Genomic DNA, 15,562 nt, shown 5'->3' with positions numbered 1-15,562 from the left:
ACACACTGTACCAGCAACGCCACAACTGAATCCAGTTCTGGGGACAAGGAGTAACTATCATTGTTCTCAGGTAGCCCAGTGGTCACCTGTGTGGGCGTCTGGGGCTCATGACAGAGCCTGTGCAGCCAGAACCTCAACTTGCTCCTCCTGCCTACTAAGCTAGCTCCGCTCTCTCCCACAGTTCTTCCATTCTCCAACCCTTGTCTCGGTCAGCATCAACTACTGGTCATCCCGGTCTTTGGCTGGCCCAGTGTCTCCGCCCCCTTCTTCCTGGGAAGCCACATGGCTAGAGGTGTAAGAGCTGCACTCCAGTCCTGGGCAGGGCCCGCAACACCAGCTTCCACACTCAGAAAGGCACCCAAAGTTTGAGTTTGCTCCAACTGTGGCAGCTGCCACATCTGGTCCCCTGGACTCAGGGGACTGAGAGGGGTGGCGAGTAAAGACCCTGGCTGGGTGGATGACTCAACAAAGACAGCTGTTCCACAGCAGTGTCTGCAAACAGAAGACAGGCATAGCAAGTAAGGGTCAAGAGTCTATCTAAAACCTGGCATTCAAAAGAACCACCCAGTCTCATGCCAGGCGGTGGTGGCGGCGCACGCGTTTAATCCCAGCACCCGGGAGGCAGAGCCAGGCGGATCTCTGTGAGTTTGAGGCCAGCCTGGTCTACAGAGTGAGAGCCAAGACAGGCACCAAAACTACACAGAGAAGCCCTGTCTCAAACAAAACAAACCCACCCAGTCTTACCTTGAATCTCCACCTTGTAACAACCACGAACTTGAGAGTGTGGTCCTTGCCCAGGATCTCTTCGTTGCATAAAATGTCCAGCTGGTGGGAGAAGGGGCTTCAATTAGTACAAATTCAACCTATCTTTAGAATGAGGCCAACATGACAATATGAACAATACTCTCGTATGTTCTGAAACAAGCCCCTCCCTAGTCATGTGGGAATATAGCTTGCCTGTTTATTCCAATATAGAAGCCAGCTGCAAACACGAGGTATAACAGAAAAGGAGCATTTCTATTAAGACCAAACTTCCTCAGGGGTCAAAGATACAGTGGTGTACTTCATAGCTGTGTTGCTGTGGTCCCAAGAGGCTCAGCCTAGTTGCTCTGAGCATCAATGATGCCTGCCCTGTCTCTACCCCTGTTCTGGGTTTCTCTAATGAATTTCTGGAGGCATCAAAATGTGGACCCCTCCCTGGATCCCCACTTACTGTACCTCATGCCACTGTCCTCCCTCTAAGTGGTAGTGAGATATAAATTCCTGTGTTTACCCACTGACCCTTGAAGGGCCTAGCCACCATCAACAGTTCAGTAAGCTACAGCAGTGACTCCAGGTTACCCAGACAGCAAGGTAGGAAGGTATACCAAAGAAGTCACAAGACAATTTCTCTTCATACAAAGCACAAGGCCTGGTCCACACAGAGCATAAAGGACCTTATCCACATAGAGCACACAGGGCCTTCTTCACATACAGCTGCAGGGATTGATTTACACCCACCTGCTAGCCTACACCATCATGGGTTTCAGACCAGGATGCTTTCACCATGGCTGCCCTGCCCACTGTCCCTTACTTCTAGCTATCCTGTTCTCAATGCAGTGAGGGAAATGTGCTCTTGAACTTTTTCTCACTTATTTATGTATTTATTTATGTATTTATTTATTTATTTATTTTTGGTTTTTCGAGACAGGGTTTCTCTTGTGTAGCTTTGCTCCTTTCCTGGACCTCACTTGGTAGCCCAGTTTCTCACTTATTTAATAGACTTTACTACTTAGAGAACAGTTTTAGGCTCCCTCGCCTCATCTTACATACACATTCCCAGAGACTAGACTGTTACGGCATGAGTTATATATCCTGTACTTCATTCAGTCTGTGAGGAGCCACCTGGCTGCCATCTTCCTATAACAGTCTATTCCCATTGCACCTAGTTGTGGTTCTGTGTCTCCTCATCTGAAGTCTAATGCTTACAGGTGTATCTGGCCAGCACTGGCCCTCCACTTCTCCAGGCTCACCTGGATAGCACTTGCCATTATATAATCTGCACATGGGTACTTGAGGAGGTGCATAGTGATGTCTCACTGTTTTTTAAATTTGTATTTCCTTAAGTGTGTGATCAATGACCCAGATGGTCTTGGTATCTCTCTAGGCAGAGGACAAAGGCTGTTCTCACAGGCCACATAGGAATGTGTGTTTCTTGTAGACAGACCAGCCTTTGGGTCCATGAAAGCTCAACTGTCTGCTGTCATCTTTACTAAGTGGTGTTTACCTTGTGATACACAAACTGCATATAAGCTCCTGTCCCCAGCAAGGCAGAATGCCTTCACGCAGTTCTTATGACTTGCCCTTAGTGCTTATCCCCCTTCCTTATCCAGTGTCCATGACAATGCTCCCCACACTTCACACAGCATTGGCAACTGCAGGGCTCTGAGCAGTGTGAGATCCACCTGGGATACTCATGAGCTGACAGCCAATTGCAATGAAAATGCTTCACTTTGCCGGGCGGTGATGGCGCACACCTTTAATTCCAGCACTCGGGAGGCAGAGTCAAGTGGATCTCTGTGAGTTCGAGGCCAGCCTGGGCTACCAAGTGAGTTCCAGAATAGGGGCAAAGCTACACAGAGAAACCCTGTCTCAAACAACAACAACAACAACAAGAAAAAAAAAAAAAAAGAAAGGCTTCACTTCTTGTTGGTCCTCGTGAAGAAATGTTCCTGCACATGGAAGGCTCCCCTTGAACTGCCTGATGTTCCTGGCTCTGTACAGTCATAGAAGCCACTTCAAGTCAAGACAGACATCTTTACCTTCATAGGGTCCAAATCTCTCCTCTACCTTATTCCCCAAATAAACCAAATCTAGACTTTCTTTTCTTTTTCCTGTGGGCTCCTGGTAGTGAGTATCAAGTTATAACCTCATTCTGTGTCTGCCACCTCCTTCTCAACCACTCAATGTGGTTGGTTCAGGGCTGAGCATTGGGCTGCTTGACAGTCCAAAACCCTGGTTCCTGGGTCTGATCACAGCTCTGAAGAGCAAGCACTGTGGTAAGACTGCCAGGAGTGTCTTTTAGTGCGGCTATAATTAAACAGAAAAGACTGGGCAACTGATGAAGTTAATATGTTAATATAACAAAACATTAACATACTTTAATATAACACAATTTAATATAACTAGTTAACAGCTAATATGTGCTATAGGCTGGAATTCTGGTTATAATGTAAGCACTTGCTGTCTCTTCAAGCTATAATAGAGCGAAGAAAGATTCCCCAGGTACCAGTCATGATTTAAACACCTCCCCAAGGCCCTGCCTCCCAGCACCATGGGGTTGAAGTAGAGTTTTCAGCACATGGACCTGAGGGACACTGAGTACAAGAAGATCCTCTTGCCCTACAGTTTCTAGGGTCTTGTGACCAGGTCACTGCGGTCCTTACCTCTGTTATCTCTATCTTGCTTCCCCTGACCTGTGTCTAAAATCTTCTTCTACTGCATACTAATACATATTCTTATCCCTGGGTTTAGGCTTAGTAGACAATCTGAGTTGTTTCACCTCAAAATCCTTAAGATGTTACATCTGCCAAGACCTTCTTCCAGAGGGGTCATATCCACAGGCTCCCGCTGGGATACAGCCTCGATGGCTAGCACAGCTGTATATACTACTCTCCAAACTGTTCTCAACCACCACTCACACGTACCTGCTGCAACCTACTGGACCGTCTGTCTTGACAGGCGTCTATGTGCCCTCTAAGTCCTTTTCCACACAGCCTCAGAGCTCTTTTGACCCTTCCTTGGTGCAGCAGGACCAGCTCCTGCTGTTCTTGCTCAAGTACCACACCAGCCTGAGTTTCTGAGCACATGTACGTACAAGTCTCTGTTGTGAGCCTCCACGACAAGCTCTGGGTCTGTGGGTCTACTGGGGTTTCAGCTATTAATATGTGTCAGACCCAACACCCCCTCATTCATTAAATTAAAAACAAAAGTTCTGGGACTACAGAGATGGCTTAGTAGTTAAGAGTACTTGCTCTACATAAGGCCTTGAGTTCAGATCCTAGTACTCACATAAAAATCTGGGCATGAGCCAGGCAGTTGTAGCACATGCCTTTAATCCCAGCACTGAGGAGCTGTTACACTGAGAAACCCTGTCTCAAAAAACCAAAAGTAATAAATAAATAGAATCAAGTAAATAAACAAACAAACCGATTTCTTTATAAGGGGCCAGGAAAATGGCTCAGTGGGTAAGGGCACTCTGTTGCCAAGCCTGACAACCTTTTAGTTTAATCACCAGGATTTCCATGGTAGAGGGAAAGAACTGACTTTTGCAAGCTGTCACTGCCCATGTACACACACACACACACACACACACACACACACACACACACTCACTCACTAAATAAATCTAATTAAAAACATTAAAAAAAAAAATCTCCAAACAGCCAGGCAGTGATGGCACACACCTTTAATCCCAGCACTCAGGAGGCAGAGCCAGGCGGATCTCTGTGAGTTCGAGGCCAGCCTGGTCTACAGAGTGAGATCCAGGACAACCAGAGCTACATAGAGAAACCCTGTCTTTAAAAAAAAAAGAGGGATGTGTGTGTCTTTGGCTGTTATTTTAACAAGACAGGCAAAGAAGGATCCATCCCAGATCTTTGGCTGATGACTACCTCATTGAAGGAGGAGAGATTGAGCTTCTTGGCGATGAATTTCTTCAGGTGCAGCACTGTTGCTTGGGCTGAGCATCGGATCCACTTGCGCTTCAGGCCCCGTAGTTTGCTGCTATTGCATTCCAGACAGATGCTCACCTGGAAGAGAAAGGATATGAGGTCAGGAGTGCCAACTCTCAGACTTTTCCTGGACGAGCACTAGTTTCTACATCTATGAGTACTGGTCTTTGAAATCAGAACAACACTGTACAAGGATTTCTACCTCAGTCATTTTATACCTCCTTTAAAAACCTCCTCAGAGTCTTTGTGATGCTGAGAAACACTCTAGCCTGTCAATTTTGGTCTTCTTAACTTAGTCACCCTGAGTTATGTGTCTGTATTTGCCAAGGGCACTGAGTCCTTAGTGTTCTCAAGTGGCTACCCCTGTCCAGACAAGACCTGGACTGAGCAAGGTTTGTGAAGGAAACAGGTGTGTTCCTGACAGAAAGGCCATGAGCAAAGCCTTGGCCTGACACTTAGACGGTGCTCTGGATGAGCCATTCTTTTCCAGAGTCAGAGTACAGGTGCGGATGGAAACATTCTACAGGTGGAATTAACTGCTGGATCCTAATGCAGTGCAAACGGAGATCTGCTTCAGGGAGACAAAGCCTTATCCCAGGACTGCAGAGAAAGCATCTCTAACATGGGTTCATTAAAATTTCTGAAAATTCAGGTAAAAGAATTAAAAAGGAAAGTAACTGAAATATGTATCATAAAATAGAAAAGGAAGAATTAAAAACATAAGATACTGAGGAAAGAACATGTTACAGGCATAAAAATACAACACAACTTCTAAAATTAGTAAACACATTCACTGAAGCTAAAAACACTGGGTACCTTAACTACTCAAGACAAAAAACTTTCTCAAAGATCATTTGAGGAAATTACCAGTGAGAATTTAAGTTTAAAGGCAAAGATTCAAATTAAAGTATCAGAATTAAGGAAGCCAATAAAGAAGACAGATGGAGACAGACTTGCACAGAGGGAGGGACAAGGGAAGTCAGAATGTAAAAGTTTAAGTTCCCCGAAGGATGGAAGACCAGGAAAGCAACAATCAGATAAAAACAAAGGGACTAGAGAGATGGCCCCTTTGTAAAGTACATGATGCTCCTCCAGGAGATTCAAGGGTTTAGTTCTCAGAACCCATGCTGGGCAGCTCACAACCAGCTGTAACTTGAGTTCCAGGATGCCTAATGCCTTCTTTTGGCTTCCACAGGCACCTGCACACATGGAGCATACACACCTTAAAAAGAAGGCCGGGCAGTGGTGGCCCACGCCTTTAATCCCAGCACTCAGGAGGCAGAGGCAGGTGGATCTCTGTGAGTTCAAGGCCAGCCTGGTCTACAAAGTGAGTTCTAGGACAGCCAGGACTACAAAAAGAAACCCTGACTCAAAAAACAAAACAAGAAAAGAAAAAAAAAAAAAGAAAAGGGGGCGGGCACAACTTAAACAGAAGGACAAATTTCTTGAAATACCTTATTAAAAGATAAAAAGAAATGATATAGAGGTGAGGTAGTGCATTGCTAAGAGATATCTGTTGGATGCAGTGCATAGGCCTGTCATCCCAGTACTTGGGGAGGTAGAGGTAGGTAGATTAGTTCAAGGTCAACCTCAGCTACAGAGATTTTCAAGTCAGCTTGCTCTATGTGAAGCTCTGTCTCCAAAAACAAAACAAAACCAAAACCAAAATGAGAGAAAGGAGACACTGGCCAAGTGATCAGAAAATAGATTATTACTAAATCACATCACAGAGCAAGAATGAAAAAGAGCTCCTTTCAAACAACTATGGAAAAGACTGGTTTAGGAAGATGGACAGGAAGGAGACAGGGGGAATCTTAGGGGCAAGGTGCTATTATCAGCTATGGATTTTTGAAAATGTATGTATTAATTTAAGCAATTTGTAACCAGTAAAGTAAGAACATTTAACTTGCAAAACAGACATGACAAAGAAAAAAAAAAAGATTAAAGAAAACATTAATTCTCTGCCAACAACCCTAAACCCTACCTAGTACCAAAAACGGAAGCAACAAGAAAAAAAAATAAACATGTTAAACTAAAGCAGAAATCAGCATCGATTTATCAGTGGTCATGGGAAATACAACTAACTTGCCATCTAAATTTTCCAGGGACCAGAGAGATGGCTCAGTGATAATACTTGCTGCTTTTGAAAAAGACTCAGGTTTGGTTCCTCACACTCACATGAGAGCTTATAACCATCTTGCTTCTTGTTCTAAGGAGTCTTTTGGCACCAAGTATATGCATGATGCACATACATCCATGTAAGCAAAATACTCACATAAAAAAAATCTTTTAAAAAGAGAAAAATCCTGGTTTGATTAAATAAAATTTAGTCAATGTTAGATATTATAGGAAGATATTTAATAATCTGAAATACCACATTATTAACCAAAAGAAATCTGGCTTAAGTTAATAAGAGATAAGGCAGACTTTAATAGAAAAAAAAAATGTCCCTAAGAAAACATTCCCTAAGGAATGTTTATAAATTTACACACACCAATTGATTGGAGCAGATGCAGAAACCCATAGCCAAACATTAGGCGGGGCTCAAGGAATCCTGCAGAAGGGAAGGAAGGATTGCAGGAACCAGAGGGGTCAAGGACACTACAAGAAAACAGCCCATAGAATCAACTAACCAGGGCTCGTATGGGCTCACAGAACTGAACCATCAGGGAGCCTGTATGGGTCTGACCTAGGTCCTCTACATATGTTATGGTTGTGTAGAGCTTGGTGTAGGACTCCTAACAGTAGAAGCAGGGGCTGTCTCTGACTCTTTTGGGACTCCTACTGCATTGCCTCATCCAGCCTTAATATGAGGGAATGTGCCTAGTCTCATTGTAACTTGATATGCCATGTTTGGTTGATATCCCTAGGAGGGCGGCCCTTTTCTGAAGGGAAACAGAGCAGGAGTGGATCTGCATGGGACAGGGAAGACAGGGGGAAGGGTTGGGAAGTATCTTAGGTTTCTATTGCTGTGAAAGGACACCATGACCACGGCAATCCTTATAAAGGAAAACATTTCATTGTGGTGGCTGGCTTACAGTTCAGAAGTTTAGTCTATTATCGTCATGGCGGAAAGCAAGGCAGCATGCAGGCAGACATGGTGCTAGAGAAGAGCTGAGAGTTCTTACATCTTAACTCATAGGCAACAGGAATTAGTCTGTCTCACTGGGCATAGGTTGAACATATATGAGACTTCAAAGCCTGCCTCCACAGTGACATACTTCCTCCAACAAGGCAACACCTCCTAATAGTGCCACTCCTTTTGGGGGCCATTTTCTTTCAAACAACCATAGGAGGAGAGGAGGGAGGGGAAAATGGTTGAGATGCAATATATGAGAAAAGAATTAAAAAAAAAAAAATTGCACGCACCTAGTGACCGTTGTGAATGGACTGCAGTAGCCCCATTTGACACCTACTTAGCCAAGTGGCTGTAAGCTTTGAGCTATTGTGTGCTCTAGCCAGAGTCTGCATCTTTGTGAGGTATGTAGTCCTGTGCTTAGCTCTGGCTAGAGGACTCAGGTATATTCAGGAAAGGTGTGATCAAGGTCATGGACCCCAGGGAGCAAGATGTCTGAAGCACACCTAAAGCATAGGTGTGCTTCATTTGAGCAACAGAAACAGCACAATGCATTCATTCCATAGGACTATGGGTCTGAGCCATCTGTGAGACAAGAACAGGTGTCTGTGAAGTTTCACAAACAAGAAATTAAGACCTTGGAAAGGTGACCACCTGCAGCAGTCAGGTCTGAGATAAGACTCAGGAGGTGAGGCATCAGGGCAGATGGTCAGGAGTAACTGATATGAATCTTTCCCCACACAGGTACTGCTGTCCAGACTCCAAGGTGTATGTGGGGGAGGTTGAGACCTTAAAGTGGCAGACATGCTTTGTTACAGGTAACAGAATTTCTTGTCTGCAACAGAGATTGTTGACAGGATTTTACTTCCTGCCTCTCCTCTACCCCCTGCACTTGCTCTACATTCTTTGACGCCTTCCCCTCTTGCCATGTAGCATCTGATCTAGATTTTACACCAGCTGCAAGAAACTCAAAGGCAGAATGCTGCCTCCCCACGGGTGAGGGCAGCACTGCCACTGCTGTCCTCTGGGACTGCAGAGGTGGGAAAACAGCTAAAAAGTGACTGTGTACAGAGGCTGCTCTGGAAGGTCTTTCTATGTAGAAATTAAAGGAGAATTCAGAATGAAAATAGACTGGAGTCTATTGAGGTAGATGAGCTTGAAACAGGGGGGTGGGGCACAGAAAGAGACCTGGTGCTCCTAGGTGTTCTTGCAGGAGGTGACAGCCTATCCTTCCGTCCTTGCAAAAGAGCTCCATGAAGAGAAGGGCAGGGATCAATGTAAGTTGGGGACCCCTAAAGCCCATAATGGCTGTTCAAAAAACAAACAAACAAAAAACACCCAGAGCCCCATCACAGCAGACATTGGGGAGCTAAGGAGGGGCCTTTGTGGAAACAAGACTCACATTTCCACCCCAGCTGTCTGTTGACCACAGGTGGGGTTTCTGGGTGTGAGCATATCTTGTATAGGAAATAGCTTAAGAGAGAGATATAGATAGATAGATAGATAGATAGATAGATAGATAGATAGATAGATAGATAGAGAGGTGATTAGAGCCACCTGCCCACTCACCAACCACCTGCTGTCCACCAACCACTCCGGCTGTCCCCAAAAAAGTAACCCAGCCTTAGGAAAAGAGACCTTCAGCAATACATGTCTCATCTACAGAGAAAGAATGTGGCACAGCTAATGGTCCTGACAAGACGGCCTTTTCACTGTGAACAAGGGCAAAAGAAAGGAAAAAGGGACCCAAGTAGTTCTCAACTTGGGGCAAAGTTGAGAGGAGGAAGAAGAAATGAAGAGCAGAAGGAATAAAGGTTCCTTGTGTGGAACAGCAACAACAACCATGAGGCAGATTCATAGATAGCTGGGAACTCCCAAAACATAATTAAGACTGAATCAGGTTGGGGGCTTGATCACCTACAGAGAGGTGAGGCTCCCACAGAAAGAGGCCCTTTAATCCCTTGCCCCAGGAAATGGGAAAATAAAAGTTCTGTCAGTTCTTCAGAAAACCTGATGTGGAGTATAGAAACTTGATCTACTCTTTTTGTTTTGAGACAGGGTCTCAGTATGTAGCTATGAACTCTATATGTAGACAAGGCTAGTACTGAACTCAGATCCACCTGCCTCTGCATCCTAAGTGCTAGATTGGAGGTATAAGCCACCACTCCTGGCTGGATATATACCTTTTGTATTTTTCAGGCATCCACTAAACTTGTCTCCCCAGTAAGGTCAAGTAAAATAATTTACTGGCCACAAGCCTGTTCCTGGGGTTATTTAGTAGTGAAGACAGGAGACAAAGTAGGGGCAATTTCTATTCAGAGAGAGAAAGAAGAAAGAGGAGTAAGTACAGTTCGAGAATTCAGAGGCCACCACGAACAAGACACCATCCAACTCCCTGATTGACCAGACACAAGAGTTGGAGTCAAGCCATGGTCCAGTGGTCAGGGCTCTCCTGCTGTGGTCACAGAGAGGTCTAGACCTTTCTGCCATTGAGTGCCAGTAGATGGTCCTGCCTAAGCTAATAGGAAACACAAGAGGAGATAAGACTGACATACACATGGGGTAGGCAGTTTGTCCTTTTACTGGTTTCTTTTGTTTTCCTTTTTGGTCCTGGGTCGGGGGTAAAGGGAGAAAAACTTAGGGCTTTGTGCATGCCAGGCAAGCTTTCTACCATTGAACTACACCCTTAGCCCTCTTAGTGTTCCATTTTTCTTTCCTCTCTCCTTGCTTCTTTCTTGAGATAGTCTCATTATGTAGCTCTGACTGGAATGGAACTATGTACATCCAGGCTGGTGTTGAACTCACAGAGAGGTCTGCCTGCCTGTGTCCCCATCCCCCAATTGCTGCAATTAAAGGTATGTGCCACCATGTCTTGTCCATTTTCTGTTCTTAATATTTAATGTTTAAGACACAATCCAGTTGAAAAGATATGTCTTAAAAGATACAAGACAACCTGGCAGTGGTGGTGCATACCTTTAATCGATAAATTATTTTGAACTTAGATTTCATTGTGAATGTGGACAGTAATAAATACACCAACACACAAGAACTTGAAATGTTTACTAGCCACACACTTGTTCTGAAATGACATATAAAACAGAACCCACAAAAGAGAAATACTGAAGATAAATCCAACATTGTGGGAAAATAAAACAAACACTCAAAGAGCTGGACATGGTGACACAGGCCTCTAATCTTAGTTACTCAGGAGGTTGAGGAAAGAGTATCCTGAGTTCAAGGCCAGTCTGAACAACTTAATGAGAACCTGTCATAGAATGAAAAGCAGAGTGAGAAGAGGGCTGGGCTGTAGTTCAGTAGTAAAGCACTTGCCTAGAGTGTGTGAAGCTCTCAGTTGTTCCCTAGCACCACAAACAAAACTAATACCAAACTCAACAAGAGCACGAAACGTAACTAAATCTATACAACTATCAGTTTGGCATCTAAGTTTTACTGTTGGAGAAGAGTTCTGGAAATGCAGCATTCTTGGCTAAGTGCTTGCTTAACAAAGCACTAGGTTTGATCCCTACATAACTGGTACAGGCTGTGCATACCTGTAATCTTAGCACTTAATTAAGGAGTGGAGGCATGAAGATCAGAAGTTCAAGATCATCCTTGGTGAAACAGTGAACTCATGGCTAGAATGGTTTATGTAAGACCCCGTCACAATCAATCAATCTCCCCTAAACCAAACTAACTTTATTCTGGTTTGGTTAAATTTTTCTTTTTTAAGAAACTTTCGCCGGGTGGTGGTGGTGGTGCTGCTGCATGCCTTTAATCCCAGCACTCGGGAGGCAGAGGCAGGCAGATCTCTGTGAGTTCGAGGCCAGCCTGGGATACCAAGTGAGTTTCAGGAAAGGTGCAAAGCTACACAGAGAAACCCTGTCTCGAAAAACAAAAAAACAACAAAAAAAAAAAAGCAACATAAAATCCTATATTACATACACACCTAAAGCATCAGGGCATGGAAAGGAGAAAAACCAAAGAAAGTGGCAACATCAAAGCCTGAAAAGTCAGGAACCAAAGCAAACAAAGGGCACAGAAAAAGAGAACTCAACTGGGAGACAGCACATTCAAGACCGTGGGCCAGTCACAGCCGGTGTTCCCTAAGACAAACAATTACAAGGACCGCAGAGAGAGACTGACAGAGAACAATGATGATTCAGGGGACACTAAGAAGAGAAAGTAAGGGTGAAACCAACACTAACTGATCCTTAGCTGGCTTGGTACTTTATTGTCCATCACATGCTGCAACTGTACACCACAGAAGCCTTGGGAAGACATAAGCACCATCCATTTCACAGGCAAGGAAACAGGCACGGCAGAGTGTCAGCTTATGAAAGTAACTGCAGCTTAAGGTTAGGGTTAGGACGTGAGAAGATGGGGCTACAGGTCCCGTGTGTTCAACCACACCAGTGACTTAAAGAACAGTGTTTCTGGGCTCTCTGCACAACTGGACTATGAGGGCTTATCTTGGTTGTCAACTTGACACACCCACCTGGAAAGGAACCTCAATTCAGGAACTGCCTCCTTCAACTGCTCTGTGGGTGTTGGAGAATATTATTTTAAGGTGTGTTACTTTTGTTTATGTTGCATTTGTTTAACTTTGTGAAGCTGTGTTACTGTGCCTTTCTAAAACATCTGATGGTCTAATAAAGATCTGAACAGCCAATAGCAAGGCAGAAGAAAAGATAGGCAGGGTTGGTAGGCAGAGAGAATACATAGAAGGAGAAATCTGGGAAGAGGTATTGAAAAGGGATCTAGGAGCCAGAGAAGGAGGAGGTCTCCAGGGGCCAGCCACCCAGCTACAGATTAAGCCATGGAGTAAGAGTAAGATACAGAAGTAAGAGAACGGGAAAAGCCCAGAGGCAAAAGATAGATGGGATAATTTAAGGAAAGCTGGCAAGAAACTAAGCCAAGTTAAGGCCAGGCATTCATAAGTAAGAATAAGCCTCTGTGTGATTTATTTGGGAGCCAGGTGGTGGGGCCCCCCAAAAGAGCAAAAACAATCAACAGCATATGTACACATCTGTAGGGAATTTTCTTTATTGCTAACTGAGAGAGGTGGGGCCAGACTACCAGGGGTAATACCACCACTTAATAGGTAGTCCTGTATTGTGTAAGAAAGCTAGGTGAGCAAACCAAGGAAAGGAAGTCAGCAAGCAGTGTTCCTCTAAGGTTTCTACTTCAGTTCTTACTTCTAGGTTCTTGCTTTGGCTGTCTTCCATGATGGACTTGTAACCTGTAAGCTAATATATCCTTGCCTTCTCAAACTACTTTTGGTCAGTGTTTTATCACAGCAACTGAGAGCTAACTAAGACAGAAACTGGTACCAGGAACAGTGCTGTAATGGACCTGACTCTGTACCTTTAATGTCTTGGACTGTTTTATTGGATGAAGGCAGAAAATTTTGAAGCTTTGTGCTGGAAAAGCCATTGAGTGCTCAGGGCTTCACGAGCTGTTGGAAGATAATTGGAGAGAAATGCAGACAGTGAAGGCCTGGCTAGTGAAGTTTCAGAGAGAAATGTGAGAGTAGCTCAAAGACTCCATGAGAGAGAGAAGACTGTGTGTGTGTGTTTGAGACAGGGTTTCACTATGTAGCCCTGGCTGTCCTGGAGCTCACTATACAGACCAGTTGGCCTCAAATTCAGAGATCCACCTGCCTCTGCCTCCTGAGTGCTGGGATTAAAGACGTGAGCCACCATGCCTGGCCTTTAATGTTTATATGATATTTTTCATTAAGAATTTGTGATTTCTGGTCAGTTGGAACTGAAGAATAACTGTGATTAACAGAAGGCCAGCACCACTGAAGTGAAACCTTTTGCTTTACTGGGACAATCAATGCTGGTTAGCTGGGGCTAAAAATATCAGCTGTGGTCAATAAGAGACCAGCATCATGGAGGTGAAATCTTCCAAGTATTTCCTTAGGGTATTAAGCTGGCAACAGACTTTAGCATATGATGTGGAAGTGTCTCCCATGATACTGGTTTTTCAGGCATGTACAGGTCATAAAGAGCAACTGAGGCTTGGTACAGTGTGGCAAGGCTGGCATCTTCCTAAAGAGAGGCCAGAGAGTGTGTGTGGCGGGGGGAAGCACTCAGCGAAGGTGCAGCCTCAGTTACAGTGGAAACTCCAAGACTGAAAGAGTCATGGAGAGAATCTGAGGTTTAGCACCATGTAGAAGCAGCACTGGAGTCCCCCAGGTGAGAGGCCAGGAGAGCTACTGATGAAGATGCAGCCTCAGCTGCAGTGGACTTCTGCAAACTGGAGATACTAGGACAGTGGGAAGAGAGGCAAGTGTGAAATGGAGTTGGCCTGAACCTACCCTGAGACAACTTGTGTGTGCTACGGATGACAGAGTCAAAGAAGTGAAGCTGCCCAAGTCCTTTGGAACCCACAAGAGTCTGAGACCAAGATGCCAGACATTGAACTATAAGATTCTGGAGCTACACTGCTGGACTTTGGTTTTTCCTTAACTGTGATTACTTTGTTGTTTGCTTTTCAAGACAAGGTTTCTCTGTGTAGCCCTGGCTGTCCTGGAACTTGCTTTGTAGACCAGGCCAGTCATGATTCAACTGCCTCTGCCCACAAGTGCCAGGATTAATAGCATGTGCCACCACCACCCAGCAACTGTGATTGTTTCTATAGCCTGTTTTTTTCCTTTTGAAACAAGAATGTATTTAACTCAACTCTGATTTTATAGGAGCGCAGAATTAAGACTTCTGACTTTTAAAGAGACTCATTGAGTCTTCAGTCCCCAAGACACTGAACTTTTAAGTGACGAAACTTCTTAAACACTGTGGGACTTTAAAGTTGTACTGTATTTTATATTCTCATATCAACATAAGATCCTAGGACAAACAAAAAAAGAAAGGCTATGGTTTAATAGTGATATGTTTGTATGTCAAGTTGAGGAAGAGTAGACTTGTTATGGCTAATCTTGATTGTCTTTTTGATACATCTGGGAAGAAAGAACCTCAACTCAGGAAATGCCTACATCAAATTGGTCTGTGGGGCATTTTGTTGACTGCTAATTAATGGAGATAGGCCCAGCCCACTGAGGACAGTGCTACCCTAAGGAGTTGTATAAGAAATCTAGGTAAGCAAGCCAGAGAAAGGTAGTCAATAAGCAGTGTTCCTCTGTGGTCTCTGATTTAGTTTCTGCCTCCAGGTTCCTACCTTGAGATCCTATCTCAGCTTCTCTTGATGATGGACCATAAAGTGAAAAATGAAACAAGCCTCTTCCTCCCCAAGTTGCTTTTGGTCATGTTGTTTACCACAGCAACAAAAGAGCAAGCCAGAACCTGGACACTGGAGGAGCATGGATTCCATGCAGAGATCAGCACAGACAGCACCTCTAAACACGAGAGAAAGGAAATAAAAAGTACTACAGCCAAAGCAGGGTATTCAGGTGGACACTTGAGAAAACTTATCTAGAATGGCAAGATGATGGCCTTCATGCCTCTCCAGAAATAGGATTGTAAGGCACAACTTGTCAGTGCCAGGGATGTACCCAAGGCACCCAGGAAGTGCACAGCCTGGGTGAGATCAAGAATATACACAGAGTTTAGCTCCAAAGGCTAGACCAATACAAAAACAAAAACAAAATTCACTCTTCACATATGCTTTAAGAAACAAACAAGTAGCATATCTGGTATAAAAAGGAAAAGGCAAAACTTAACAATAGTCAACAATAGCAATTTTTTAAACTGTAAAAGATTAGAGAAAATACTCTGAATAATTCTATGCCAATCTATAAAAAACTGACACAAGCAAC

The 15,562-nt window shown here is 44.2% G+C and overlaps 1 protein-coding gene across 2 annotated transcripts in view; it reads right to left on the bottom strand.

Moving 5' to 3' along the window:
• Pcgf3 (polycomb group ring finger 3) overlaps positions 1-15,562 on the bottom strand; it is a 47,775-nt gene that overhangs the window by 2,737 nt on the left and 29,476 nt on the right. For both annotated transcript variants that reach the window (XM_037209293.1, XM_028867421.2), the window contains exons 9-10: positions 4,653-4,790; positions 745-825 (exon numbers count right to left, since the gene is read on the bottom strand). In XM_037209293.1, coding sequence (XP_037065188.1) covers positions 745-825; positions 4,653-4,790 — 219 coding nt within the window. The remainder of the gene's footprint in view (positions 1-744; positions 826-4,652; positions 4,791-15,562) is intronic.

This window comes from Peromyscus leucopus, chromosome 10 (assembly GCF_004664715.2).
Source record: "Peromyscus leucopus breed LL Stock chromosome 10, UCI_PerLeu_2.1, whole genome shotgun sequence".
Classification (NCBI taxonomy): Eukaryota; Metazoa; Chordata; class Mammalia; order Rodentia; family Cricetidae; genus Peromyscus; species Peromyscus leucopus.
The sequence above is the reverse complement of the archived record's forward strand: the minus strand, read 5'-3'. Positions and strand labels throughout refer to the sequence as shown.